The 26,783-nt window shown below is 61.4% G+C and overlaps 2 protein-coding genes across 6 annotated transcripts in view; one reads left to right on the top strand and one right to left on the bottom strand.

Annotated features, from left to right (window-relative positions):
* Macrod1 (mono-ADP ribosylhydrolase 1) overlaps nt 1-19,031 on the top strand; it is a 130,241-nt gene extending 111,210 nt beyond the window's left edge. The window contains exons 4-11 of one of the 4 annotated variants that reach the window (XM_013150710.3): nt 8,592-8,621; nt 17,623-17,739; nt 17,995-18,116; nt 18,212-18,242; nt 18,332-18,405; nt 18,538-18,619; nt 18,704-18,738; nt 18,896-19,031. In XM_013150710.3, coding sequence (XP_013006164.2) covers nt 8,592-8,621; nt 17,623-17,739; nt 17,995-18,116; nt 18,212-18,242; nt 18,332-18,405; nt 18,538-18,619; nt 18,704-18,708 — 461 coding nt within the window. In that variant the 3' untranslated portion in view covers nt 18,709-18,738; nt 18,896-19,031. The other 3 variants (XM_063227409.1, XM_063227411.1, XM_023564379.2) reach the window with 3 other exon arrangements.
* Nucleotides 19,032-19,147: 116 nt separating this feature from the next.
* Otub1 (OTU deubiquitinase, ubiquitin aldehyde binding 1) lies at nt 19,148-25,959 on the bottom strand. Of its 2 annotated transcripts, none has more exons than XM_003468119.5 (7): nt 25,811-25,959; nt 23,758-23,819; nt 23,427-23,525; nt 20,636-20,754; nt 20,441-20,525; nt 20,156-20,350; nt 19,148-20,075 (listed from the first exon to the last, which is right to left on the bottom strand). In XM_003468119.5, the coding sequence occupies exons 1-7, from the start codon at nt 25,866-25,868 to the stop codon at nt 19,878-19,880; spliced, it is 816 nt and encodes a 271-aa protein (XP_003468167.1). In that variant the 5' UTR covers nt 25,869-25,959; the 3' UTR covers nt 19,148-19,877. The 2 variants fall into 2 exon arrangements, with proteins under 2 accessions (XP_003468167.1, XP_063083482.1); XM_063227412.1 differs by lacking the exon at nt 25,811-25,959 and adding an exon at nt 24,047-24,065.
* Between the last annotated feature and the right edge of the window lie 824 nt (nt 25,960-26,783).

Raw genomic sequence — 26,783 nt, 5'->3', positions numbered from 1 at the left:
AAGCAGGGAAGTGACATGATCTAATTTATATTTTAAAACGATCATCTGAACAACCACTTTGGAGAGCAATTTGGCAATAAGTAGCAAAGATGTGCATATCCCACAAGCCTGCAGCCCCCCTCCTGGAGATTCTGGCACTTGTGTGTACCCTGCAAGAGACAAAGCCGGCCCGTCTGGGGGTGGGGCGGGGGCCCTCAGCAGCGGGGCGAGCCTAGCTGGGATCTCCTGTGTGTTCACACTGCCATCGCAGGGACCCCTGTCTTGTGCTCAGGTGTGGCCTCAGCGGGGAAGATCTCCAGCTGTTTTGTGATTGTCTCTTAGGCCGGTGTGGGGTAGTTTCTGCCGGGGTGACTAAATCCCTCAGAAATTTATAAAGAACAGAGTCTTAGCTCACAGTGCTGTGGGCTTCCGGTGGCCTCTGGGAAGGACCTTGGGTCCTTCTCCCAGCTTCTGCTTTGAAACGAGGCGCTGGGCAGTGAGTCCTGGGGAGGCCAGCAGGCAAGGTGCCGGCTCAGGGCTCTTCCCCTTTTCTGAAGCAGCTACTAATGTCAGCCTGGGGACCCCCAATCTCACAGCCCCTTCCCACTGGTCACCTGCCAAAGTGACTCCCACAGACAGCATCGACCTGTGAATTTGGGGGTTGTTTCCAGCACCAGAGGTTTTGGGGGCCACATGGGGCCACAGCAACTGGGCCTGCATCCTCGTGCTTGCTGGGAAAGGGCAGGGGAGGGGAGGGCAGCTGCGGAGCTGGGGTGGGGCCACAGCGGTGGGCCCTGAAGGTGGGACTGTGGCACGAGAGAGTCCAGCAGGCCTCTGGGCTTCCTTCCCTGCGGTGTTTCCTACTCAGATGGCCCCGGAGAAGGCTGAACCAGAGAAGCCAAGGGACTGCCCAGGGTCACCCAGCAAGTCAGGGACAGAGGACCATGTGGCTGCCCCTTGGGGACAGCGGGCCCTGTCCACCCGTGGGGAGCAGGACCCCGCCGCCCGGCACCGAGAGCTCTGGATGGGGCTCCTTCCCAGCCCCCATCTGCCCTGGCTCCCTCCATCCCCCCCGGGGCTGCCTTGGTCCTGGCTCCTCATCCGTGATGGAGACGACACCCGGCTGGCTGGGGCCCAAGCCATCTCCTGGTAATTGGATTTCAGGGATGCTGGTGCTTATGCTAATGGTGGGCTGCCCAGCTCGACCCCTCACCCCTGCTCAGAGGATGGGGAGCCCCTTGCAAGGCAGAGCCTGATTCAGACCCAGTCCCGGGACCTTGGGCCAGGTGTCCAAGCTCCCTGAACAACCTGCAAAGTGCAAAACAGCAGGTCCCCCATCTGTGCCCTTGGCGGCAAGAAAGGAGCCCCCAGAATTTGCTTGGCAAATGTCTCAGTGACCAGAGTTTTGCTGATAGTCTCCGAGGTCCTCCAGGGACAGTGATGGGACAGCCAGATGGGGGGGAAGCGGTGGCTCACTTTTCCATTGCTGTTTGCAAGCATCACCCCGTTCCGGCAGAATGAATGCCAGGATGTGGAAGGCGCCTAGGGACAGTGGCTGGAGAGTGGGTGAGAGAGCAGGAGGTCAGCAGCCTCTTTGGGGTCTGCTGGCTGGGAGGCGGGGTCATGGGGCTGCAGGAGGGAGGGGACCAAGAGGCCCGAACTCTAACCTGCAGCCAGGTCACCTGCTTGGAGCTTGAAGTGGCCGACTGGGCAGCGCCCTAGGGAGAAGTGTGGGGTGGGTGAAGTGGACCAGGAGTGGCATCTGCAAGCAGGAGAGCTGGGCAGGAAGGGGGTGGCACCATGGAGAGCCCCAGGGTGAGAGACGCCAGCCCGAGGTGCAGGGGAGATGGAGAAGGGCACCTGAAGGAGGAGATGGAGAGGGACCCTACAGGGGAGACACAGCTGGCTGCACTCCTGGTGGATTGGCATGATCCCTGGGCTTGCCTCAGAGGACAGGTAGTGAGGGGCTCAACCTGGGAGACAAGCAAGTCTTGCCAGACTCAGTGCAGTCCAGGCTCCAGTGTCAGACTACTAGGACTGAAATCCTGTCTCTTATCACCCATACTGGGTGGCACTAAATACCTGGGGCAGGTATGTAAACCTCAGTTCCCCATCTCTAAAATGGATGCAACAGGGTCCTCCGACCTACTCCGGAGGTGGTGAACAAGAGCTGCTGGGCTGCTGCTCCTCCGGGGTGGGCAGCCTCCTGGGCTGAGAGGCCTGGGACTCCAGGTCCCGCCTCCCTCACGAGGCCTTGCAGCAGGGAGTTCAGTGTGCACCTGTGTTGGAAATTAATCCCCAAGTGCGCAGGCTCAATGGTGTCTGGAGGGAGATGACACCATCGGGTGGCGTGTAGCCCTGGCAGCATGAGGCTCTGCAGGCGGAGGAAGCAAGGCCCAGGGCTCTGCGTCCTGCTGGGCTCCGGACCCCAGCGCCAGAATCGCGAGCCACCCGACCCGGGGCTCTGCGAGTTACCAAGCGCGGACGGGACGGGACGTGGTTCCAGCCTCAGCCAGGGACTGAGACAGCCTGCACGCTGTGGTGGTTTAAGGCATCTTCAGCATTAGCGTCACACAGGCCTCCGCGACATGACCCCATGCCCAGATGAGGAGCCGAGTCCCGAGGCGGAGCCGCAGGCCGTCACAGCTGAGGCTCTCAGGACAAGCCTGCGGAGAACAAGGACTCTGTCTCCTGCTGCCAAGGCCTCTTTTCCTCGCCGGGGCTTCTCGTCCCCCTCTGCGAGTGGGGCACAAGCAGATGCGTGGGCCCAAGATGACCGCTCGGGCCCAGTGTCCTCGCTTGCTGGGGATGCACTTGATGCTGGTAACAGTGTGGCCCCGTCCCCCTCGCCGCTCCCTCGTGTCTGTCCCCTCCCCAACCCCGCGGCCAGCCTCTGCTCTGCCCCCAGCAGCAGCTCCCCTGTGAGGGCAGGACCCTGGCCTGGGGGCGCAGAGCTTGTCAAGCACTGACTGCTCGCGCAGCGTGAGGCGCTTTGAAGTCTTGTTTCATCTTCGGGATTCAGCACGTTTCACTGTAGCTGGCTGCAGGGGCTCCTCTGAGCCGTGTTCTACACGCTTGCCCTCCCGGTGGCCTAAGGGAAGGGAGGGCTGCACAGTACAGCCCCTCTGCCCAACAGGCCGGGCCACCAGTCTGCCTGGCAGCGGGACAGTCAGCACTCACAGAGCTCCCATGAGTGCTGGGCTCTGGGCTGGTGACCCATGGGGCTCAGCTGGTGGGGCCACCCCGTCCCCCACCACCCTCAATCTGACCTCTGCTCTGTCTCTTGAACCCCAATGGCTCATAAGTCCCCCATGGGCTGGCCCTGCTCCTGCTCCCACGTCCTGTCCAGTGACCTTTCCTTCTCCTCTCGTCACTCTGCCCAGTCTGCAGGGCCCCTTGCTATGTCCATCCCTGCCTCAGGGCCTTTGCACAGCAGTTCTTGCCTGGCCACCTGGCACTGCTCCTGCAGGAAGCCATTCTCTCCACAGGCCTTTGTCCACTCCTTTGAGATCAGCCCCCGCCTGCTGACTGCCCTGCTCTTCTCTCTTTGATTTCCTTTACTACCTCAGGCATCAGGGATGCTGGTTCAAGCGTATGCTTGAGCTGTTCTTGGTCTCGGACTGCAGGCCAGGCGAGTCTCAGGCCAGCAGGGCCTGGCCATCTGCATCCCGGCACACATTGGAGGAGCGGGGCTCAGATTTGTCTGATGCCAGGGAGCTGAGGCCTGGCTCCCAGGGGCGGAGGAGGGGAGAGCAGGCCCCTCTGCACACCCAGCGGCAGCTGCTTGGCAGGCAGGGCGGGTGGGAGGAGGGCTGTGGGGCACCGGCGTCCTGGGCGCAGAAGGGCCGTGCCCGCTCAAGGTCACCACTCTGCCCGGCGCCTGGCCTCCCCGGCGCGGAGCCCTACTCAGCGCTTTCCCTGGGTCACTGCTCACTGCCTGTCCTCTCCGACCTGCAGGAGTTCGCCCAGCTCCTGCGAGGGAGGGAGGCACCAGGCCTCCTGCTGCTGCCCTTCATTCAGTAGCCCCTGTCCACTGGTGTGGTCGCTGCCCGCCTTGGACCTTGCTCTTGAGGCCTCACAGGCGGTAGGAGCCCAGGTGCAGGAGGCGGGCACCATCTGTCACCTGTTGGTGCTTGGAGTACATCGTCACCAGCACCTGCTGTGGCCCAGGCTCTGGGGAGCTGTGGACAGGACACAGAGTATGGGGGGTGTTTCCCTGGCAGCGGCTGTGGCAGAGACCTGCTCCAGCCTGGGGTAGGTCGGCAGTCCCTCTCAGGGCTGGCTCCTGGCGAGGGACAGGGTCTCTTCTAGGCAAAGACACCAGCCTGTGCAAAGGACCTGGGGCCAAAGGGAACAGGGCAGGCTTGAGTACCTGCAGTGTAGCCAAAGGAGGGACAGAGAAAGAGGAGAAAAAGATGGGGTGATACAATTTTGGAGCTGTTTGAGGGCCATTTCTAATCCTGAGAGAAAAGGGGTTGCTTGTTTTGTTCACAGGGCCTCCCCAGGCCCCTCACTAGGAGATGGGGCTGGTTAGTGTCATCCTCAGCAGCAGCAGCAGCAGCAGTGTCATATTTTGTGGTTCGGGGCTCAGCTGAGGGCCCAGTGTGTGCAAGGCAAGCTGCACTCCAGCCCAGCCCCAGGAGTGTCCCAGCTGGGGTAGGAGCTTGGATCAGCAGTGAAGGGCCCTGCTCTGTGGGAAGGGCCTCCCCTGCCCCCCTTCCCCTCCCCTCAGCTTCCCTCCCCTCTCCCTCCCTCTCTTCTCCCTCCCCTCCCCTCCCCTCACATCCCCTGTGAGCCCAGAGGCCTCACACCCAGCTGGGGTGTGGCCAGCCCAGACCAGACTGTGACAGTGGCCCCTGCTCCACAGGCTACTGAAAATGATATCATGTGATTTTGTGGGTATATAGGTAAATTATTTGTATTATATTTTATAATACTTAGACCTAGAAATTCATCTTTGACTTTTCCCCATTCTCTGGTAGTCCTGAGGACTGAGCCCAAGGCCTCACACATGCTAGGCAAGGGCTCTGCACCCAGCTGCACCCAGCTCCTTTTATTTTGAGACAGGGTCTCTAAGTTACTAAGTTGCCCGGACTCAAATCTTCTGTCCTCCCGACTCAGCCTCCGAAAGCGCTGAGCTCACAGGTACGTGCCTGGCACAGGTGCTGGGAGGAGGCAGAGGTGGGGTCTCCAGAGCTGCCACCATGCGCCTCCCCATCTGGCTCCCCGCTCCCGACCTCTCCTGCTGCACGGGGATGCTGAGCCCAGGCCGGCCCTGGCCCTCCCTGTGCCTGTGCCAGGAGCCGGGAGTCTTGACCCCAGGCCAGGGCACGGGTGCCATTTGTCTGTGTGTGTGGGTGCCCAGCACAGCCCTGCACACAGTGCACTGGATTCAGAGTTTTGTGCAGGAACCCAGGGCCACCTTTGTCACTGGGCTCCCTCTGACCTTTAGTGACAGTTGCCAAGCTGGTGGGTCTGGCTTTCCCCACCACCTGGGCAGTGGCCCCCTGCCAGTGCCTAACTAGGTTGGGAGCTGGGGCACAATCTAGGGAGGCTGCACCCTGCCCACGGGCCTGCGGGGACAGCCAGTGCCTGAGCCCCGGGGTCACAGGGCTGGGGACACTGCAGGAGCGGCAGAGCAGGGGAGGGAGCAGACCAGCACAGTTCATAGGAAGCCAGGACACAGGCCTGGGGACCTGACCACCCTGGGGCGCTCAGAGGACTGGGAGTGCTGGTGTCCAAGCACCCCAAGGTCACAGGACTGGGTCAGGGCCAGCCGGTGCAGTCTGGCGGGGTATAGCAGGGTGTAGCCCTGATGTGTCAGAGGCGTCCTCACCTGTATGGGGCCGCCAAGCAGACCAGGGACAGCCCCCAGGGCAGGCACAGTGCCCTACACAAGCCCTGAGACAGTCCCAGGGCTCGCTCGCTCAGGTCCTGCAGCGTCTCAGTCTCTGTGTTAAGGCTGGGCATGGTGGCACTCACAGATAATCCTCACTGTCCAGGAGGCTGAGTCAGGGTGACTGCTTGAGCCCAGAAGTCCATCTGCCCGGGGAGATCTAGGACCCTGGCGAGGGGCTGGATTTTCTTTTTTTTTTTTTTTTTTTTTCCATTTTATTGGTACCAGGGATCGAATTCACGACTGCCAGCTTGCAAGGCAGGCGCTTATGCCGCTGAGCTAAATCCCCAGCCCCAAAGGGCTGGATTTTGAGTCCCAGCTTTGACTCCAGGCCCAGGGCTCACCTCACTGGGCCACTGGCCGACACAGCCGGACTCGCACAGCCATCCCTGCTGGGTCAGTCCCGTGTCCCCAGCCAGATCCCTCCCTGGGGGCATCTGAAGAACAGGGCTGATGACCAGTTGTGACTTTAGGCCTCAGCCAAAGTGCAGGGCCTGAGAGAGGGGATGGGGGTGGGGGGTGCCGACAGGCCCCAAGGTCTGAGCGGAATGTAGGGCAGTCCTGGATGGGAAGGAACGGGAGGCCCAGAGCTGCCTGGAGCTGTCCTCTGCTGGGCAGGAGGGCTGGGCAGCCCTCAGAGGGACAGCCTCATGGGTCCCTGCCCAGTCCTCCCACAGCCCCCCAGGCCCTCACCCTGGGGCTGCCCCGCCCAGCCCAGGGTACTGTGCCACCAGATGTCAAAGTCCCTGGGTAGAGGAGGACAGGGACCAGGGGATAGTGGGTTGGGAGAAGAGAACAGAGGGACAGGGTCCTCCAAGCAGGCCCATACTGAGCTGGGTGCGGGCCCCCCCTGCCCTTTTCTACCTTGGCAGACAAGGCCACCTGACTGGCCCACCCCACCGCACCCCAACCCCGGACACGGCCAGGGCCAGGTGGACATGGGGCAATCCACCCCACTCCCCATGCCCGGCGAGACCACACACAGTGTGGGCCCAGCGTGGTGGGCAGGCAAGGCCCTGTCTGACAGGGGCCTTCCGGATGGAGGGTCAGGGCCCCGCCCGTGCCCCCAGGCTCCCTGCCAAGCCATTTGGCGCTCAGCCCTCTGGAGCACAGCCAGGGCTCGTTTGCAGCCGGTGTTAATTAAGAGAGAGAGGTGCTGGGGGAGACAGGGAGGTTTGCAGAGGGCAGCCCTACGGCCGCAGCCCTGCCGGCCTGGACAGCCTGTGCCATGGCGTCCCTCGGGCCCCAGCCTTCTTTGCAGCCTGGCTTTGGGGTGAGACAGACCCGGTTCTGGCTCTGCCGCAGCCGCCGCCCTGAACCTGCTCCTCTCTGGGCCTCGGGCTCCTCCTCTGTGCAGTGGGACACATCCCTCCCCAGGGGCCTTGCTGTGATAAGTGGGTATTTTTTTTGGTGCCAGGATCAAACTCAGGACCTCACGCTTGGCAGGCAGGCTAAGTCCCCAGGCCCCTGATTTTCCTGAAGCACTCCGCCCTGGCCTGGCAGGCTCCCACTTGGTCAGTGGAAAGACAAGGCCTCGGAAGAGCCCGACGGTGTGCTAGCTCCCCCACTGTGAACCTCACCCCGGGCCCTCCCTCCCTCGTGGCCTTCCTCCCTCCCTGCGCCCCCACCTCGCGCTGGAGCGCAGGGCGCACCTCGCCTCTCCATCTTAATTAGCTGCTTGTATTAATCTCACAAGTAACATGGCAGCTTGCAGCCCTGGGTGTTCGGGCTGTGGAATTAATTATTCCCCAAGCGAAGAGCTGTCAGGTCCGGAGAACAGCCACTCGTAGCCACCCGACACCACTTAGCAGCGTCCTCGGCCTCTGCAGAGCCAGGGCACAGGGCTCATGTGGGCAGGGCCCTGAGCTGAGCCGGAGACCCAGCCTGGGGGCCGGCTCCAGGCCCACCTGGTAGCTCCAGGCGCTGGGGCATCCCACATCCGCCTGGTGAGTCCAGGAGGTCACAGGGAACAGGGCACTGTAACCAGAAGTGGGGGCTGGGCAGGGCTGATGAAGAGGATGGCAGCCCTGGGGCTGGGGATTTAGCGCAGCGGCATAAGCGTCTGCCTTGCAAGCAGGCAGTCGTGAGTTCGATTCCCAGTACCGATAAAAAGGAAAAAGACAAAAAAAAAAAAAAAAAAGAGGATGGCAGCCCTGTGGGCAGTGGGAGGGGCAGCCAGGTGACCCTCAGTCCCGCAGTGGCTGGCGGTGCCACCTCTGGTCCATGGCGGAGTCAGCTCCCCAGGGTCAGGCCCGGAGCTGGGGCGTCCTCTCCCTCCACTGTTACATGGACTCTGGCAAGAGTGGCCCCAGTGCCCCAGTCACAGTGTGTGGGTCCTGACAGGGCACACCAGGAGTGTGTCTGTCCCGCCGGGCAGCCCTGCTCACCCTGACAGTGCTTTGCACACTCACAGTTGTGAGCCCAAGTCAGGGGTCCCGCCTCCTGGACCCCATCCCTGCCTCAGGCCAAAAGAACGATGGACAGGAGGATGCATCCCACTGCCCTGGACCCCACAGGCAGCTCCCTGGTGGTCCCCCCCTCACTGTGCCCTGCCCCTCGGCTGTTAGGAGCACTGAGGAGAAGCGCCCTGGCCTCTCTCCTATCCCCACCCCATTACCTGGCCCTGCTCCAGGGGCTGGGGGGCCCTGTAGCCCTTCCCTGCATGGCGCCTGTCCCAGCCTCTCCCCCACTGACCGCCTCTCTCTGTCTCTTGCAGCCAACAGCTCCCTGCTCGGAGGCGGAGGAGGTAAGTGACCTTCCTGAGTTTGGAGGGTAGAGAGGGCGGTGCCATCTCCTTGGGCTGCTCCTTTGGGGAAGGTTGGTTACGGGCACTGAACCCAGGGCCTTCGCACCAAGCCACACCCCAGCCCCTTTTCTGTTCCTCACCAAATTGTCCACATGGGCTCAAATATTTGATCCTCCTGCTTTAGCCTCCCAGAGTGCCGGGGTTACAGCTGTGCCCCCCACGCCTGGCTTTCTGTCCTTGCTTCCTGGCTGCGTCAGCACCGGGCGTCTGGGGTGGGTGGCCCCTCCTGCCCTCACTCGATAACCAGGGCACTGGGGTCAGGGTGGGCTGGGTAAAGCCAGTCCTGCGCCTCCAATCGTGGCCTCCAGAAGCCCTGTGTCAGCTGGCCTCAGTTTCTCCACCCTTGAGGCTGATGACTGTCACCTCGAAGGTGGCCCTGCAGCCAGGTCTGGGGCCCACTAAGCCCCCAGGGACATCTGCTGTTGTCTGGAGGCCACCCAGGGGACCAGGCCAGCAGGCAGTCAGAGGTGCCCTGGGTTCAGCTACCCGGTGTGGGGCCAAGGTCAGCAGGAGGCATCTGCGGCCGGCATCTCCCCGCCAGCCTGCCCAGCCCGGCCACATGGGCCCACCCGGCCCGGCCCCCAGCCAGCCCGGCGGCCGCTGTCCACACAGGCAGCGGCCGATGATTGGTGTGCCGGGGGGCAGGGGTTAATGCTCCGTGGGATAAATCCCAGGGCTGTGTTTACCGCGGCGGTGGCGGGGCCCAGGCCAGGTTTTAAAAGGGGGAAAATAAAAGGGGCAGGGGGGTCAGGAATAAATAAGAGTGCGCTGAGAGCTGCCAGGACGCGGGGCGGGGTCTGTTTGTGGCTCGAGGTATCCCCCTCCCCTTCTCCTCTAGCTGTCCCTGGAGGTCATGCCCACTCAGGAGCGGACCGCAGGCCTTGTCCAAGGCCGGGCTTCTCCACTGCCACCCGCAGCACCCACACCCCACCACTCTGGGCCCTGAGCTGGGTGTGGGGACACGCATGCTGGGCACCCTCGGGCCTGGGCCCTGCTCCCTCCCCCTCAGCCTCACTATGCCACTGGTGGTGCATGGTGGTGCAGGATGACTGGGGGTGGGGTCACAGGTCCTGGAGCTGGGACCCCAGGCTGGGTCCCAAGGCTACCTGTGCTGCTGGAGGGCGGGGTATCCTGGGCAGAGCCCCAGCACAGGCAGAGCCAACAGATGCAGGAGAGCAGGAGGCATTTGGGGAAGCTCAGCAGATCAGAGATTGGGGTGGCTGGGGGTTTCTCTACTTGAGAAAGTAGAGAACCAGACAGGCGCGGGCCTTGTCAGCCTCCTCTGCTCAAGGCCCTCACTTCACCGCCCACCAGGTCCCCCACCAGAGCCCCTCAGGCTCCCCTCTGTCCCCCTGAGATTCTACCCACATCCACCTCCTTGTGGCTGCAGGAACAGGCCAGGCCTATGTGTGCCTCAGGGCCTTTGCACTGCCTGCCCCCAGCCAGGAGTGGGCCTCCTGCAGACATTCTCAGGGTGTTTCTAGGCCTTCACTTGAGGCTGTATTCTCAGAGGGATCCTAGGCCCCGGCCCCTTGTCCTGCTCTTGTGTGATCTCAGAGCACCTCGCTCACACTGAATTATCCATAACTGGGTCTGGTGCATGCAGGAGGTGCTCAGTGACTGCTGAGTAACTGAGTGAACTGCAGGTGAAGGTGGGGGTGGCCTAACAAGGGGAAACCTGGCCCCCAGGGTTGTAAACAGGCAGGCAGTGGCCAGTGGGTGGCCTGGTGAGCTTGCCCTGGATGGGGGGCTGTTGTGGGGCTCCCAGGGCCCTTTAGGGCCTTGGGGTATGGGGCAGCCCAGGCCCACACCCGCTGACATGGAGATGGATGGGGCAGTGTGACCCAGAGGAAGTGGGCCCAGTCCAGCCTTTTAAGCTGCCTGAGATTTATGGCGCCTCCGGCAGCTCCTGGGGCTGTCACTCTGCTAATGTGATTGGAAAGGTGGAGGTGGCAGGGGCACTGTGCGGGGACAGGGACCGGTGGGGTATCTGATGCCCTCGCGTCTGCCACCTGCGTCCCCTGCACCCTTGGCCCCAGCCTCAACATGGCTGCAGGGGTGGGGAGTGTCCCCCACTCGGCCCAGACCCCAGGAGCCCGCAGGGCCCAGGGCTCCTCAGAGGGCTCAGGCCCTCCCTGTCCCCCCAGCCCCCATGCACCACTGACCCCACCTATGTGCTGTCCCTGGGGTGACAGCGGCTCCCCCGCCCTGGCTCCAGGTGGCCGTCATCTCCCAGCACGATGGCCGCACCTGCATCTCCTCCCCTGGGTGGGGCACTGTGCCTCCCAGAGGAGACAGACCGACTGGTATCTGCCTCCCCAGCGGCCCTCTGGCAGCCTAGGGCCGCTACACTGAGTGAGTAGCCGGCCCACCATGTCGGCAGCCACAGTATTTCAGGGTGACAGGACTGCAGCACCCTGGAAGCGGGGCACCCCCAACCTCAGCGACAGCCCCAGGGGCTTCTGGGGCTGAAGGTACAGGACTCCTGGGCCTGCCTCATTCTAGGGTTGGGCCCCCACTATGCAGGGTGGGGTCAACATAGTGTGTCTTGGGGGCACCCCCACCCCACTCCAGGCTCTCTTTGGGTTGAAAGGCTCTGCTGAGCACTGGGACTCAGGACTTAGCTGTGCCCCAGTTTGGTAAGAGACTTTTTTTTTTTTTTGAGACTTCTTATTAAAGGGAACATTAGATTTGGGCTCTGAAGGCTAAATAGGAGTTCTGCCGGTACAGCAGGGTGGAGAGGGTCCCAGAGAGATGGCATCTGCACAGGAAGCCTCATATCCAGGGGCTGCTGGTCCGTCACTCCTCTCCCAACTTCCTCCTGGAAAGCCTTTTATTGGGCTCAATAAAAACATTAGGAACACTCTCCTATTGTATGGTAAGAAGGGAGGAGGGTCCTAAATCAACCTGGGATTGACAGGGCCCTGCCTCAAGCCTCTCCTGTTTATTAGGACTGAAATGTTTACTCGGCGATAAGGACTCGGCTTTCTCGGGGAGATTTGTGCTCTCTTTTTCAATTACCCCTCGTCTTTCTCTGCCACTTTTGCACTAAAGGGATAATAAATGTATCCGAGCGTTTCAATTATTCATCTAAATCATGACTGCACTGGCCACGGCCAGGCTTTAGTGACGGATTAATTCAGGGCCGCCTTCCTCCGCCTGCATGGCTGCCATCTCTGCTCCGGCCGGCCCAGTGCCTGGTGGACCAGCTCCAGGTCCCTAGTGAGAGGGTGAGGCTGGATAGGATGGCACCTGGGACCTGCCCCAGCCACACTCCCTCCTAGGGCAGGCCCCGCCTCCACCTGCAGCCCTACTGCAGCCTCAGGTGTGACCTGCAGTCCTCAAAGGACAAGCCGGATGACCAGGCTTCCCTCCTGCCCTCCCCTGGCCCCAGGGCCTTTGCACCGGCTGCTCCCTCCTGGCCGGCACCTTCCCCACATTGGCCAGTCTGTTTGACCAAACCCATCTCTGCTGACTGAGGGCCTGTGCATGCCCAACACTGTGCCCAGTGCTGGGGTGCAGCAGCCACTGTCCGCTTTGGTGTCAGACTTTCCTTTGTGTGTGCTTCCTGGCTTCCTAAGGGGCATATGCAGGGCAGGGCAGGCACAGCCCCATCTGTCCCAGGCCTCACCAGGGCCCCCAGCCATGCATGCAGCCAGTGCCCTCTGCTCTCCTCCTGCAACCCAGTTCACCTTTTGCTCTTCCTTTTTCTCCTCTTCCTCCTCCTCGTCCTCCACTCCCTCTCTCCGTCTCTGTCTCTCCGTCACATACACCCTCCCTGGCTCCTGGACAGGCAGCCAAGGATCAGTGGCCTCCCGACACCCAGCCCCTGCGAGGCCCTCGCCCTCCTGCCCTGCTGCACCGAGGAGGCTCAGCCTGACTGAGCTGCAGATGACATGGCCTCCACGGCCCCTGGGCCACAAGCTCCGGATGCCGGTCAGGACCGCCCAGGCCCAGGCGGGGCACCTGGCTGCAGGCTGCAGGGCTGGAGCCCTCCAGACTCCGGTGGCTTCCCCTCCCCACCTGCTTCCTGCTTTGGTTCGTGCACTTGCTCCTCCCTGGGGCACTGCTCTCCCTGTCCCCACTGCTCCGGGCCCATTCCCGTGACCCCTTCCTGTCCAGCTCCATCCCTCTGCCCAGTCCCAGCTGGGCCCCAAGTGGGGTGTCTTCTCCCAGGAGAGCTGCAGCGCACAGGGCAGGGCCCCCTCAATGGAGTGGGCAAGCGGGTGGGCAGGGCGCTGCTCCCAGGACAGCCTCATGCTGCCCCACACTTCGAGGTTCTGTGACGTGGCCTCCTTGCCACCCTGCCTGGTCATGCTGGACACGGGGGCCAGTGCTAAAGGCAGACAGATGGCGTGCAGCTTCGGGGTCAGACAAGCCTGACCCCTCTCCACAGCACACACACTGAGCCTCTCTGCTTCGCACGTGGGGAAACCGAGGCACCAAGTCCCTGGTACTGTGATCCCCTGGAGTTGGCCACCCCTGGGGACAGGGATGATGGGGTGCAGTCCCTGTGGGGACTCTGGCTGTGCCCCATGGTCCCAGCACAAGCCAGTAAGCGTGTGGGGGGATCGTGCCCCACCCCCGGCAGGCAAGATGCCACCAAGCCCCCAATGCAGCTGCCACAGTTTTAATAACAGGAGTGATTTTTGCATGATGAACGAGGCGCTGCCGTTGTGTACATAATGAAGCTCTAATGTTTTCAAATCCCCGTTTAAGGAGCTGATCTCACCCCGTAATGAATTTCAGATCACATCTCGGAGCTGTCCTCCATCCATCTTTTCCCTGGAGTGCCCACCCACCTTGGCCCCCGGGGCAAGGCCTGCTAAGGGTGGGCTCTGCACCCATCCTGGGCCCAGCCCAAGCCTCACACAGAGCTGGGGCCATTGTGAGTGTGTCGACTGAATGAGTAACCACAGAGAGTGGGCCATGGCACAGTGGTTCTGAGGAAGACCCTCAGGGCCTGAGAGGAGAGCACAGGCTGGACCTGCCCCAGGTGGTGGGAGCTCGGGCGGACGAGCAGCTTAGTGTCTGCCTGACACTGCTGGGGCCCTCTCGGGGTCTGTTTTCCCGCCTCAACTTCCAGATTCAGCATTTCTAAAACTTGGACTGTAGCCTGAGCCAGGCTGCTGTGAGCTGTCCCAGGCAGGGGCACAGACCCCTGCGTAGCCCTGGGGCTCCAGAGGGGCTGAGAGCCGGAGAGGCTGACCCGGGCCTCCTGGTCTGTAACGGGGGCGACAATGGAACCGAGCACAGGGCACTCTGACGTCTCTTACTGAATGCCCAGTCCAACAGCTAAGGAAACTGAGGCCCAGGGAGAAGAACGTGGCTCAGAGATGAGGTGGAAGAACTCATGGGCGCTCCGCTCTGGGACACTGCCTGGCCTGGGGTCCCGCAGGCCTGGGCTGCTCTGCCACGAGGCCCCAGCAAGCTCGGTTCAGAGGCTGTGCAGCCCAGTACCCGGGGGAGGTCGGCTACCCTCTGCCCTGCTCGGGGACCGAGGGGGCCCAGGAAGGCTGCGCAGGACTGAGAGCTGCTGCGGCGAGGGTCCACCGCCCCGCTTGCTTAGCCACATCTCTGCCTCTGCTCCTGTGAAACGGGGTTCTTGTGGGCTTTGCCTTGGTCCGGCCTGTGTCTGACCTCCCCGCAGCTCCTCGAGGCCTGGTGCTGAGCCTCGCACTTGCCCACAGCTACCAACATCTCGTGGCCAGGATTTCTGGGAAGAGAAACCCTGGAAGAGCCGACCACGGGCCAGGCCCACAGGACACGGTAGGGGGAGGGTGCCCAGGGTGCCACCTTCTGGCCAGAGCCCTGGCTGCCCCCTCATTCCCCAGGCCACCAGGCTCCTCTGTTCCTGTAAATAATTAATTAGCCCCTGCTCTCGCTTGTTTGTTTAGCATGAGGAATGCTCCCCCACTGAGATGCATTTATTGCTGAATAAATTTAAATATCTAATCTTCCCTTCATGAATATTACAGCACCCTAAATAGCGGCCAACATGTGGGCCGTGGCCCCACTGGAGCCTGGCTGCCTTCAGCCTCTGCCCCGGGTCTCTCGGAGCCCTGGGCACCTGACTTCCCTCCTTCACACCCTCTCTGGGGAGACAGTGACAGTGGCCCTTGAAAGGTGCTGTGTGGCTGAAGCCCCTGTCCTACCTGGACAGGGCATTGTCGTATTGCCAGGAGGCCAAAGTCCCCAAGCAGGGAGTGGCTGAGGCCCAGAGTGAAGGCTCGGGCTCTACCTCTACAGGAGGGCACAGGGTGGAGGACAGCCATGTCCAGAGAGGAGCTCAAAGCTCAGGGCTGGGAGGTGGGAGGTGTCTGCTTGGGGACGGCCTGGGAAGCGGAGCGGCTGGGACAGATCAGGGCCCAGATGGGTGATGTGGCCAGAGGACGGGAGCCAGCTCGGGCACTGGCAGGGATTAGGTGCTCACTGAATCTTCCCAGAGGGTTGGGAGAATCGAGGTGACTGCCAGCCGTCCTGGGAGCGGGGAAAGAGGGTGAGGTGGCCACTGAGTTTGAGGGACCCCGCCTTCCAGCTGTGCTGCCTGAGCCTGCTCCCTCTCCGTGCCTCAGTTTCTTCTTCTGTAAAGGAGAGGAAATGGCAGCACCGCCTGGGAAATGTGAGCTCAAACAGGACAGCGGGTGTGACCTGACTTGCGCCACTTGGGCTGTGGGCCACATGGGTGATGTCCAGGAGCAGAATGTGGAGCTTGAAGCAGGAGGTGGGAGGGCATCTGCTTGCCCAGGTGGTGGCCCAGGGAACAGACTGAGAAAGCTGAACTGGGGGGGTGGGAAAGAGGGTCAGTCTCCCTGGAGAGTCCCCAGGTTTTCTGCTGACTTGTGGCCAGATGGAGCTGGAGGTGTTGAGGGTGTGAATCTGGGACCTATTGCCTCCTGCCAGGCAGTCCCAGAGACCAGGGTCAGAGGATGGGACCAGAGTCCAGATGGGGGTGGCAAGGTGGTGGCCCCCTGGGGCTGTGCGGAGACACCCAGCTGGGACTCCCCTGCATCAAGAAGGGAGGGTGCAGAAGGCTATGGGGACAGGAGGGTCTGTGGTGCCAACACCAGTCTGTGGAAGGCAGAGGCCGGGGCCTGACCCCCTTGTGTGGAGAGAACCCCACCCCAGTGCCTGCAGAGCGGTCACTCACTGGGCCCTAGCGCCAGTGTGGAGACGGCTGGGCCATCCAGCCCAAGTCTCTGCATTCCGGTTCCCTCAGCTCCCTGGTGCCCCCAGGTCAGCCCCAAAGGCCTGGCTGCAGGCCTGTTCACTGCTGCAGGAAACATTAAGTCCCTGAGTCTCGGAGCTCACCCAGCTCCGCTTCCGCAGCACCCCCACCACCACTGGCCAAGGCCTCCTGCAGGGTGGTCAGCGCCAGGAGCCTGCAGGCAGTGGGTGCCAGGAGCCCATGGCCACTTGCAGCCCAGCTCCCCTTACTCTGTTCTACATACCGCATGTTCTATGTTCTACATACCGTTCTACATGCGCTCACAGTGAGCAACAAGGACTGGCTTAAGCATTTTACAAGGATGAACTCGATTAAGCCCCAGGTACAGCTCAGTGGTAGAGCCCACCCAGCCTGCACCAGGCTCTGGGTTCCATCTTCAGCAAAAGTAAAAGCTTCCAACCCCAAGAGGTGGGCAGGGCTACTGGGCTTGGGTCACACAGCAGTGGCCAGGATTTGAACACAGGCTGCCCAGCATTCAGCCCCTGCTGTGGCTCACCACCCTCGGTCCCCGGTAGCACTCTGCTCAGCACAGGACTCCTAGATGGCTGCCCCCTGCCAGGGTCAGACCCTCACCTCCCACAGCTGTGGCTGCTTTTATTCTTTCAGAAGAGAGCTGGAGCCTGGGGGCGCTGGGCGCATGGTCCCGGGGCCTCTCTCCCTCCACACACTGGGAAGTCACCTGGTGCCAGCTCCAAGTGAAGCTGCAAAATGAGGTCTAATTGGGTCCCACAGGGTGGGGCCGGGCGCTGTGCGAAGGCCCTCGGAGTAGGGTGTGCGCCTCTGTGCAGTGGGCAAGCTGGCCCCTCCTGGGCCCAGCACCCCAGCACCAGGCAGCTGGAGCCCCCAGAACTTCTGGTCCAGGCCCACGGTACCCGCACAGCTTCTGGAAAGGGCTCCCTTTTTCAGATGAGAGAGGAAAGGACAGTCTAGCAGCTGTGAGGGGCCTGCCTGGGGAGCCATCCGCCCAAGAGGTGTTTATCTGCACCTGGGTCCCCAGGGCGGCTCTGGAGACCTGCTCAGGTAAACAAGCCTGGGCCTGGTGGAAAATTAAGCCACAGGCCCTGATGAGGTGGCTCGTTAAGGAGCAGGGCTCTGGGGTTTCCCACCCTGGGCTCCTGGGCGTGGGCAAGGCATCTCCGCCCCTGAACGGAAAGATGCAGGCCACTCACCAGTCTGCCCCTTGTAAAGAGGGCGGCCTCAGTTTCCTCGTCCGTAAAAATGTACCGTCCACGAGGCTGGGGATTTAGCTCAGCAGCATAAGCGCCTGCCTTGGAAGCAGGCGCTTATCGTGAGTTCGATCCCTGGGACTGATTAAAAAAAAAAAAATGTACCGTCCACTAGCGCCTGGTGCGGCTGCTTGGGCAGCTGCCTGGGCCGACGGTCCGCCCTGGTCCGCGCGGCGCTCAGACCAGGACTGCGCGCAGCCTTAGCGCACCCGGCCGGGCCTGCTGGAGAAAGCAGGGCGTGCCGGGCGCGCCCCCTGCCGGCCGCCCCGCGCTGCCCGTACCAGGGGCGCTGCAGCACCTCCGCGCCGGGGTTTCCCCAGACGTGAAGCCGGGCGGGGGCAGTGGGGCAGAGTGGTGGCCGGGCGCCCGACTACATCCCAAGGAGGGGCTTCTGGGGGCTGGGAGTTCTCAACCGGGGGCCTCAGCGTTCTGGGTCAAGCGGGGTCAGGGACGAGGAGAGCCCCGGCTCACCCCCCTCCCCCTGCAGTGGATGGCTGCATTCATCGGGCCGCCGGGCCTCTGCTGACCGACGAGTGCCGGACCCTGCAGAGCTGCGAGACCGGTCAGGCCAAGATCACGGGCGGCTACCGCCTGCCGGCCAAGTGTGAGTCCCAACCGGGCCACGCACGGTGGGGTGCAGCCGGGCAGTCTCGGGCGCTCTTGTTAACCGCAGGTGCCGAGGCTTCACGCCTTCGACACTCCGGCAAGGAGCGCATGCACCTGCGGGCTCAAGCTCCAGGCCATCCATGCACGTACATGCGGGGAGGGGGCGCCCTCGTCCCCCCTTTCCTCCCCCGTCCTCCGGCACAGGCCCGCGCGGGGACAGAGGCAGCGGCGCTCTGACCCCGCACCTCCGCAGACGTCATCCACACGGTGGGGCCCATCGCGCACGGAGAGCCCAGCACCAGCCAGGCCGCCGAGCTCCGCAGCTGCTACCTGAGCAGCCTGGACCTGCTGCTGGAGCACCGGCTGCGCTCGGCTGTGAGGGCGCGCCGGAGGCAGGGCGGGGCGGTGCCGGGGAGGTGGGGCCTGGAGCCGGGCGCGTAGTGACAGGGTCCTGCCCCTTCTCCCCGCAGGCCTTCCCCTGCATCTCCACCGGCGTGTTTGGTGAGTGGGGCCTGGGAGGACTGGGGTGCGGGGCGGGCCGGGCCAGGTGGGGCCAGAACTCACCGGTGCCGTCCCCGCCCTCGCCCCAGGGTATCCCAATGAGGCGGCAGCCGAGGTGGTGCTGATGGCGCTGCGGGAGTGGCTGGAGCAGCACAAGGACAAGGTGAGACCGGGTGTTTAGCCAGGCGGGGGCGGGGGCGGCCGGAGCCGCAGGCTCGGTGTGAGTGCCATGTCAGGGTGGGACGGGGTGCGGGCCAGCGGGCCCCCACCCAGGCTGACCCATGCCCGGGCACAGGTGGATCGGCTGGTCATCTGCGTGTTCCTCGAGAAGGACGAGACCATCTACCGGCAGCGGCTGCCGCACTACTTCCCCGTGGGTAGGTGCCCGTGCCCGTGCCCGGCCCCTCTCCAGCCCCCTCCAGGCCCCGGCCCGCGGGCGCTCACGCTCCTCTGCCTTCCAGCCTGAGGCTCCCGCAGCCCAGCCTGAGCAGGACCGGTAAGCAGGGCCTGGCCTGCGGGGCCGCCGACACTAACCAGGCCACTAACACGCTCGGCCGCCTGCGCTGTGCTTGCCTGTACAGGGGGGCTCCGGTGGAGGGACAGCCTGGGCGCCGCGGGAGCCCTAGCTCCTCCAACCTCTGCTCTATCCCCAGATCCCTCCGGGCCTGCAGGACCCCGCTCCCAGCTCTGAGAAGCCTGAAGCCCACAGCTGGGCCCGCCCGCCCCAACCTGCCTGCCTTCCGTGCCCGCCGCACCAGGGCCTCCTAATAAAGATCAGCGCTCTTCCCACTGGCCGGCTTGGCTCTGACTACCGGGGCCTAGAGCCCAGCCCATGGTGGGTGGGTTGGAGCCCCGGGACGGGTGATCCGGCAGCCAGGAGGGTGGAGGCACAGCCAGACAGCGAGGGCAGCAGCACTGACATTTATTGAGGACCTGCCCCAGAGGGCACAAGGAGCCCTGCATGTGTGGGACAGGGGGTGGGGGAGGCAAACGCCAGGCGGTGCAGAGCCGAGCTGACCAGATGCGCTGACCAGATGCGAGCAGAGGGGTGCAAAGCAGGCACAGGTGGGGCCTTCGGGTGGGGGAGACTGGGACCCCTGCCCTCTGCCTAGACCTGAGGAAGAGGCTTGCTCCCCCAGGTGGCTTCACCTAGGAGGCCAGCGCCCCTCCTGCACTGAACCACACCCCCAACCTCACAGGCCCCAATTCCCAGGACTCCACGGGGCAGGAAGCTAGGGGCTGGGGCACAGCCAGGAGATAGACATACCAGGGACCTCAGATGTGGGGGCCTGGGGCAGGGCCCCAGAGAACTTCACCATCAGAGGCAGCAGGGGGAGGCCTTAAAGACAGAACTCCAGGTCTCAGGATGGGTCCCTTGGGTGACCCAGTGCCCTCCAAAGTGATCCCGTTGGAAAAGTTTGGACGACTGGTAGATCAGGGACCCACAAAGGGCAGGGACAGCCAGGCAGCAGCAGCAGCTGGGCAGGGAGACGACACAGGCGGCTCGCTACCAGCTTCCCCTTTAATAAAACCTGGAGGGTGTGTGTCAGGGCCGGGGAGTGAGTATGACCATTTACAACCACAAAACCTCTGTACACGGCTACGCTCCTGGGAGCGCAGGCAGCAGGAGGTGCCTTATTTGTAGAGGATGTCGTAGTGTCCCGGCCGGTAGAGAAGGTAGACCTTGGGCTCCGAGCCCTCAGGGAAGACGTGTGGGTTGGTGGTGCCGCCCTCGCCACGGTCCATGTACTCCACCTGGATGGACACGCTGAGGGCCTGGGCCAGCGCGATGATGTGGATGTGATCACTCTCCTTGCACATGGGCTCCACCTCCTGTGGCAGGGACCACGTCAGACCTGCCCTGCCCCGCCCCCCCACTCCACCCCCAGGCAGGGAAGGGAGCACGGTGGCACCTGCTGGCAGAACTCCTTGACAGTGCGCCCGCCCTCGATGAAGTGCTCAAAGAACTTGCTCTCGCGCTGCAGGTAGCCCGATGTGAGCAGCCGCAGGTACACCACCAGGTAGTCCGAGGTGCTCTGGTCATTGAAGGAGGCCAGCAGGTCGGCTACTGAGGTCTGCTTCTCCACCTGCTCGATCAGGTCCATGAACTGCCCAGGGAATGGAGGCCACAGTGAGGGGGTACCCCAGGGGCAGGGCGCAGGGCTGGACCCCAAGGCCACCCCCACCCTGCTGCTCACCGTGTTGTGGAAATCCTCGATGGTGAACTCAGTGAAGCCCTGCGACACCAAGTCCTCTTTGCTCTTGGCGGACACGGCCTTGAACCTGAAGATGGGAGGCCAGCAGGACGCCTCAGCCAGCACCGCCTGGCCGAGGCCCAGCTCACCAGCCTCCCAGGACAGCCAGAGGGGAAGGAGCACCGCCCGACCCCTCACCGCTGCAGCTCCTTGCTGTCGTCCAGCAGCGCCTCCAGGTGGGAGAAGCCAAAGGCACGGTAGAAGCAGTTCCCGTCGGGCCTGGTCTTCCTGATGTAGGAGTACTTTTTGTGGAGGTCCTGTGGAGAAGAAGCCCAAACCCAGCTCCTCGGCATCTGGCCAGGCACGGCCTCCATGGCCACACTAGACACGGGTAGCCGTAGCCACCAGCTGCCAGCCCTGGACCCCGGCTGCGCTGCTGGGTCACCTGCCTCCCGCCCAGCGCTCTCACAAGCCCCAGAAAGCTGCACAATTACACACAGACTGGCTGCAAAAATGACCCAAGTAGTCACAGCCAGAAGAAAGCACCAGGCTGCTTGCTTCTAAAAATGGGCAGAGCGCTTGCCTGGCGTGCGCCAGACCCTGGTTCAGTCCCCAGCACAGGAAACAGTAAACAAAAACATGAGCGAATGGCCGAGTGACTGTGCCCTGGACCAGAGTGGCTTATCCAGTCTAACCAAGAAAAGGCGGCCGTGGGGCGCCCCTTCCCATGCCAGTGGCTCTTAGTACGATGCCTACACACAGGCCTCTCCCATCCCCATCCCGGGGGGCACAGACATCCCCGACGACCCCTGACAGTGACCTTGTGCCCCTTACACTAGCACCTTCCCGGCCTTCCCTCCCACTCTGTCCCTCAGTCCCACCTGCTGCTGCCCTGTTCCTCTGCTTTGCACCATCCACTCTCTTGGGCTCAAGGACATCAGTCCAGTAAGTATCACCCTTGCTCCCCATCCTCAACTCATCTCTCCCTACTGGCTTAGACTACTTGCATATAAACACCCGGCTAGATCTTGCTGTAAAAAGCAAAAATTCACCTTGGGTGTGGTGGTACAAGCTTATGATCTCAGTATTCTGGGAGGCTGAGGCAGGAGGACCACAAATTCAAACCTAGCCTGACAATTTAGTAAAACTCTCAAAATAAATTTTAAAAAGGGTCAAGGATTAGCTCCATGCGAAGAAGCTGGGTTCACTCCCTAATATCCAAAGGGAAGAAAAGTGCGACTCGACTCAGGGCTAAGGCAGCTCGGTGGCAGAGCATTTGTCTAACAAGCACAAGGACCTGAGCCCGATCCTCTGAACAACAACAAAAAAAAAAACCAGGGGAGAAAAAGAAAAACCACATTCTGCTCCAGCCGCCACCCAGTGGCCTGGCTCTTCTGAGCAGAACTGTTCTGTAGGAGGCTGCTGCTCTAGCCAGGGTCACAGATGCCCCCAAGGTCAAAGCCAATCTGCCACAGCCACTGTCCTGCCCTCTGTGTGCTGCCTCTCCCACCCCTTCCCTATCCGCCGCCACTGCCCACTTCCTCAGACCCTGTGTGGCACCTGCTCAGAGCAGGTGGCACAGCACACACTCAGGTGCCTGCCGTGCGCACACAGCTCTGCTCAGGCTCCGGCGACACTGGTGTCAGGATTTAAGGTGCTGGTCCCGATCTTCACCAGAAGCGCAGGCCTGAGCTGTTTTGGCTCCCGCAGCCCTTGGCACCGCCCAGCTGAACCCCAGCAGCTGCTCCCCACAGGCCTTCCCGAGGGGGAGGCACCATCTCGCCTGAGGGTGCTGATGCCCCCTCCCGGCCCCCTAGCGGCTCACACCCACCTGCCTTGCTACCTACCCACTTTCCACCCCTTCCCGGCCACTCCATCTTCCCTGCTTTCTCTGCAGCTCTCCCTGCCGGTGGGGCCCTGGGCTGTCCACACCCTGGCTGGCGGCGAGAGTAACCAGTAACTGCGCCCCACTCCCCAGGGTTTTCTGATCACACACTAGCCAGCCCATGCCCCACCTGACACACTGCTCACTTAGGGAGCGCCCCCTACCAATCTGTTCAAACTCAAACACCACCTATTCAGGAAGACTTCACCCCTCCCTACTGTGAAAATCCCAGGCGCCCTGTGCAAAGGGGAGAGCAGACAGCAGGCCACAGTGGGGCTGGACGGGCTGCAGTGGGGCTGTGTGACCCACGGGTTTCTCACCTTAGGGTGCTGGTACAGAAATGGAGCTCTACACTGGGCACACACACACACCCTGCACTAAGTGTGCATTAGCTGCCAGCTGGTAAAAGTCAGGGTTTCATTATTCTTCTCTGCAACAATGGAGTGACAACACAGCTAATCCCCACCACCATCTGGCCGCTTCTGAACTGTGGTGCCCTCCTCGTCCACCCAGACCTCCTTGCCAGTTTCAATCACTGGGTTACCTGTCCAGACACTGGAGGGCAGGCCCTCCTCTGGGCAGAAGGGTCTAAGCGTCTCCGACTTTAAGGGGAAGGGAGGAAAAGCAATGGGTGTATGTGTAATCCCAGCTGCTCAGGAGGCTGAGGCAAGACTATCACATGTTCAGGGCCAGCCTGGGCAACTTAGACCATGTCTCAGAATTAAAGGCCAGGGACACACCTCAGCGGCACAGCGCCTGCCTGGCAAGCACAAAGTCCTGTCCCTGTGCAACCCCACTGGCCTCCCAGACCAGCCTGCTCAGCCCCTGCCCAGCCCGCACCTGGCCCCGCCACATAAGCAATGCCTCCCTCACCTTCACAGCCACCTTTCAGACAGGTGTTGTCACTGTCCCTATTCTACAGATGAGGGCACCACGGCTCAGACGCTGAAGGACCTGCCAAGGAGACAGCTGCTAAGTAGCAGTCTGGGTCTGAATTGAGGTCTTTTGGAGTCCAGAACCTGCATAATTCAAGAACTAGCAATGACAGGCATCCCCAGCACCGTTCCTGCCAGAGAGGCCCGCGGGCCGAGGCCAGGCCCCCACCTTGATCTTCTGTTGGTAGATGTTGTCGTCCTCAGCATACTCCTTGTATAGGACCGAGAGCTCCAGCCGCTCTGACACCAGCGGATTCTGCACAGCGATCTGCAGGAGGCATGAACGCATCACACTCTGGCAAGACCCACGCCCAACAGCCAGATGCCACTGGGCCGGTCACCCATGTCACAGTCACCTCCCACCCCTCAGTACTCTCTCAGTCGCATTATCTTAGGGAGGAGTGGCTTCCAAAGTAGAGAAGACAATGGGCCACAGACCTGACAGGCCTCCCCTAGATGCAGATGCCAGCTATGACTCCCCTACCCTCTTTTGAGCTCACCTCTTGCTGAATTCGGTCCTGCTGAGCCATGATAGCTTCATCATAAGCCAGACAGTTAACACCTAGGAAAAAAAGGAAAAAGCTGAGGGTTACTGTGGGGTCTGGCCATGTCCACTGTAAGCAGTTGGGCCAGGGCCAAATAGTGCAGGAGGAGGAACACAGGTTTGGAGCTGGAAGCTTGTGTCTTATACCCTGTTCCACCCACTGAGCAGTCCTGAAGGTCTTCCCTGTTCAGAGCTTCTATTTTCTCATCATTAAAATGAGAGGGCAGGGAAGAGCAGTGACACACCTGTAGTTCCAGCTATTCAGGAGGCTGAGGCAGAAGGATCACTTGAGCCCAGGAGTTTGAGATCACCCCTGGGCGATATTGTGAGACCCTGTCTCAAATTAAAAAAAAAAAAAAAGAAAGAAAGAAAGAAAAGAAAAGGGTTGGGGGTGCAGCTCAGTGACAAAGTGTGTATTTGTATAACATGTTGCATGTTGTAGGACCTGGATTCAAATCCCAGCCTAGAAAAGGTAGGGGTGCTTATTCCCACAAAGTGTTTTCCCAGCTCTGACACGCCCTTCCTCTTTGCTTTCTGACATCACTTCCCGGCAATCTGGGAATGCTTTGGGGAGGGGCACAGTCATCTGAGGAGCAGTAAGATGAGGAGATGGATGCTGGATTCCTGGGCGGAATGCGAACATCCCATGAGCTGCGCTTTAGAGAGCGCACCTTGCATCTTCCAGCTGTCCTGGGAACTGTTAATCACGTCCATTTTGCAAATGACAAAAACAGACTGAGAGGGGAAGTAACCTGCCCAAGGTCAAACCAGTAAAGGGTTGTGGTTAAACCCAGTTTAGTAGCTAGGCATGGGGGTACACACCCCAAGACTCAGGAGGCTGAGGCTGGACTGCTTTGACATTAGCATGATCCTGTCTTTAAAAACCCCTCAGATTTGCCTGATTTCAATCTGTGATTTTCACACCACTCCTGTTAGCTCTCATGAAAAATGGGGATAACACTGGTATCTTCATCACCGCCCTAAACCAGCATGGTACTCATGCTATGAATGGTACCGAAGAGTCCACTAGAATCACCAAAGAGTAGGGCAAGTCTGTGGACCCTACACTGGGCAAACATTGAGGAGGGAGTAAGAGACCTAAATTCTGGTCCTCATGGGGTGTTTTTTTCTGAGCGAGGACTTTGCTGCTATGTAGCTGAGGCTGGCCATGAATTGGAAAGCTTTCTGCCCCAGCCTCTCCTGAGCTGGGATGGCAGGTGTGTGCCATTAAACTGGGTGTGATGAGAATACAGGTGATCCTTACCAAGGCCCTCACGGGTGCCTGGGTTTCCCTCCTCAGAGTAGGGTGTGTGTTGAATGACTGTAAGGTCAATCCTCTTGGGCCTGCACCCCAGATACTCTGCTAAGCCTCCACACCTTGACCTACAACAGTGCTGTCTCGCCCACCCTGGTGACCTACTCCGTCCCCAGGGCCCAACTCGGGCAAAAAGGAGAGCAAGTGGCGTTTCTGAAAGACTCGTCTCAGGGGTTTAAAAAACAATGCCGAGGCAGCTAGCAAGACCAAGATGGGAACCTCCTAGAAAAGGAGAAAAACACCTGAAATGGAGTCGCAGCCCCAGGCGCAGACATCGGGAGCGCTCCGACTCCGGCCTCCCAGGCATCCCAAGCCGTGGGGAGGATGCAGCCTTCTGGGCCTGGTCTCGGTCTCCCCCAGACAGCGAGGCGCGAGACGGCCGGGCTCAGGGCCCAGGGCCCAGGGCCCCGCGAGTGTGGCCGGCGCCGAGAGCCCGGGCGCGGAGAGGAGCGGCCCAGGCCCCGCCCCGCGAGCGCCCGGGAAGAGCCGCGGGCCTGGGCCACCACGCCAGCCCGGGGGTCGCGGCGGCCGCAGTTCCTTCCATTGTGAGGGGGAGGGGAGGCAGCGGAGGCGTGAAGGGGCCGTCCGCGTGCTTCGCTCCTTTCCCGCTGCCCTGCCTGCCTGACCTCCTTGGGAACAGCTGCCAGGCCTCGCCCCCGCTAACCCGGGACGGACATCGCCCCTCGGTCTGTACCTTCGGAGTCGCTGCCCAGCGGCTCCTGCTTCTGCTGCTGAGGTTCCTCCGCCGCCATCTTTAAACAGCGCCGCACTGCCGACCGCTTCCGGGTTACTAATTGCCCTCCTCCCGGAAGTGAGCCCCTCCTTGGCAACGCCCCTAGCAACGGGATACCCCCAGCCCTAGAAAACTGACAGGTGCCCAGCGCTGTGGCAGCCAGAGGCCTGTATGGCCGGGTCTCTGTGATACACACGTTCCTCGGCTCGCGCTTCACCCCGCAAAGTCGCTGGGCTCCAAATTCTAGTCTCCCAAAAGTCCCGGTAGTGATAAAAACCTTCTGGAGTAGGGGCTGGGGATTTAGCTCAGCAGCATAAGCGCCTGCCTTGCAAGCAGGCAGTTGTGAGTTCGATCCCTGGTACCGATAAAAAGGAAAAAGACAAAAAAAAAAAAAAAAAAAACAAACAAAAAAACCTTCTGGAGCCAATTCTGTTTTCTGCTCACTGGAGTTTGCTGTGGAGATAAGCAGAATCTCACACTGGTACCTGCAATTGTACCTGCAGGGCAGAGCATGGGGCCAGGAAACAGGAAGTGGTGTCACCATGCTGACACTCCTGGGAGTCCTGAACTCAGCCTCGAGGCTCCCCTACCCCATTCCTGAGGTTTGTGGTCCAGCAGAAAAAACGTCTCTCTTGGACATAACTTGGGGTTTCGTGTCCTTTTAGTAGTTAGAAAACAATCCTTTTACAAAGCGGTGCTGGGGATGTAGCTCAGTGGGTCTGATTCCCCAATAACTCCAAAGAATAAAAGACAAAGCCATGAGTGTCAAAGATGCTGCTATTAGGGACCCTTCTGTGACCTTGGCCCTGCACCACTCAAGGAGGCTGAGCCTGAGCTCCATTCAGGCCCCTTTCGAGGGAAGGGCAGGCACTGCAACAGGACCAAAGGTTTTGATTGGGTTCTGCCAGTACCGGAGCACATGCAGCTGGGCTCC

This window comes from Cavia porcellus, unplaced genomic scaffold (assembly GCF_034190915.1).
Source record: "Cavia porcellus strain 051 isolate PalLab524CR breed Dunkin Hartley unplaced genomic scaffold, mCavPor4.1 scaffold_17, whole genome shotgun sequence".
Taxonomy (NCBI): Eukaryota; Metazoa; Chordata; class Mammalia; order Rodentia; family Caviidae; genus Cavia; species Cavia porcellus.
This window is presented reverse-complemented; position numbering and strand designations above follow the sequence as displayed.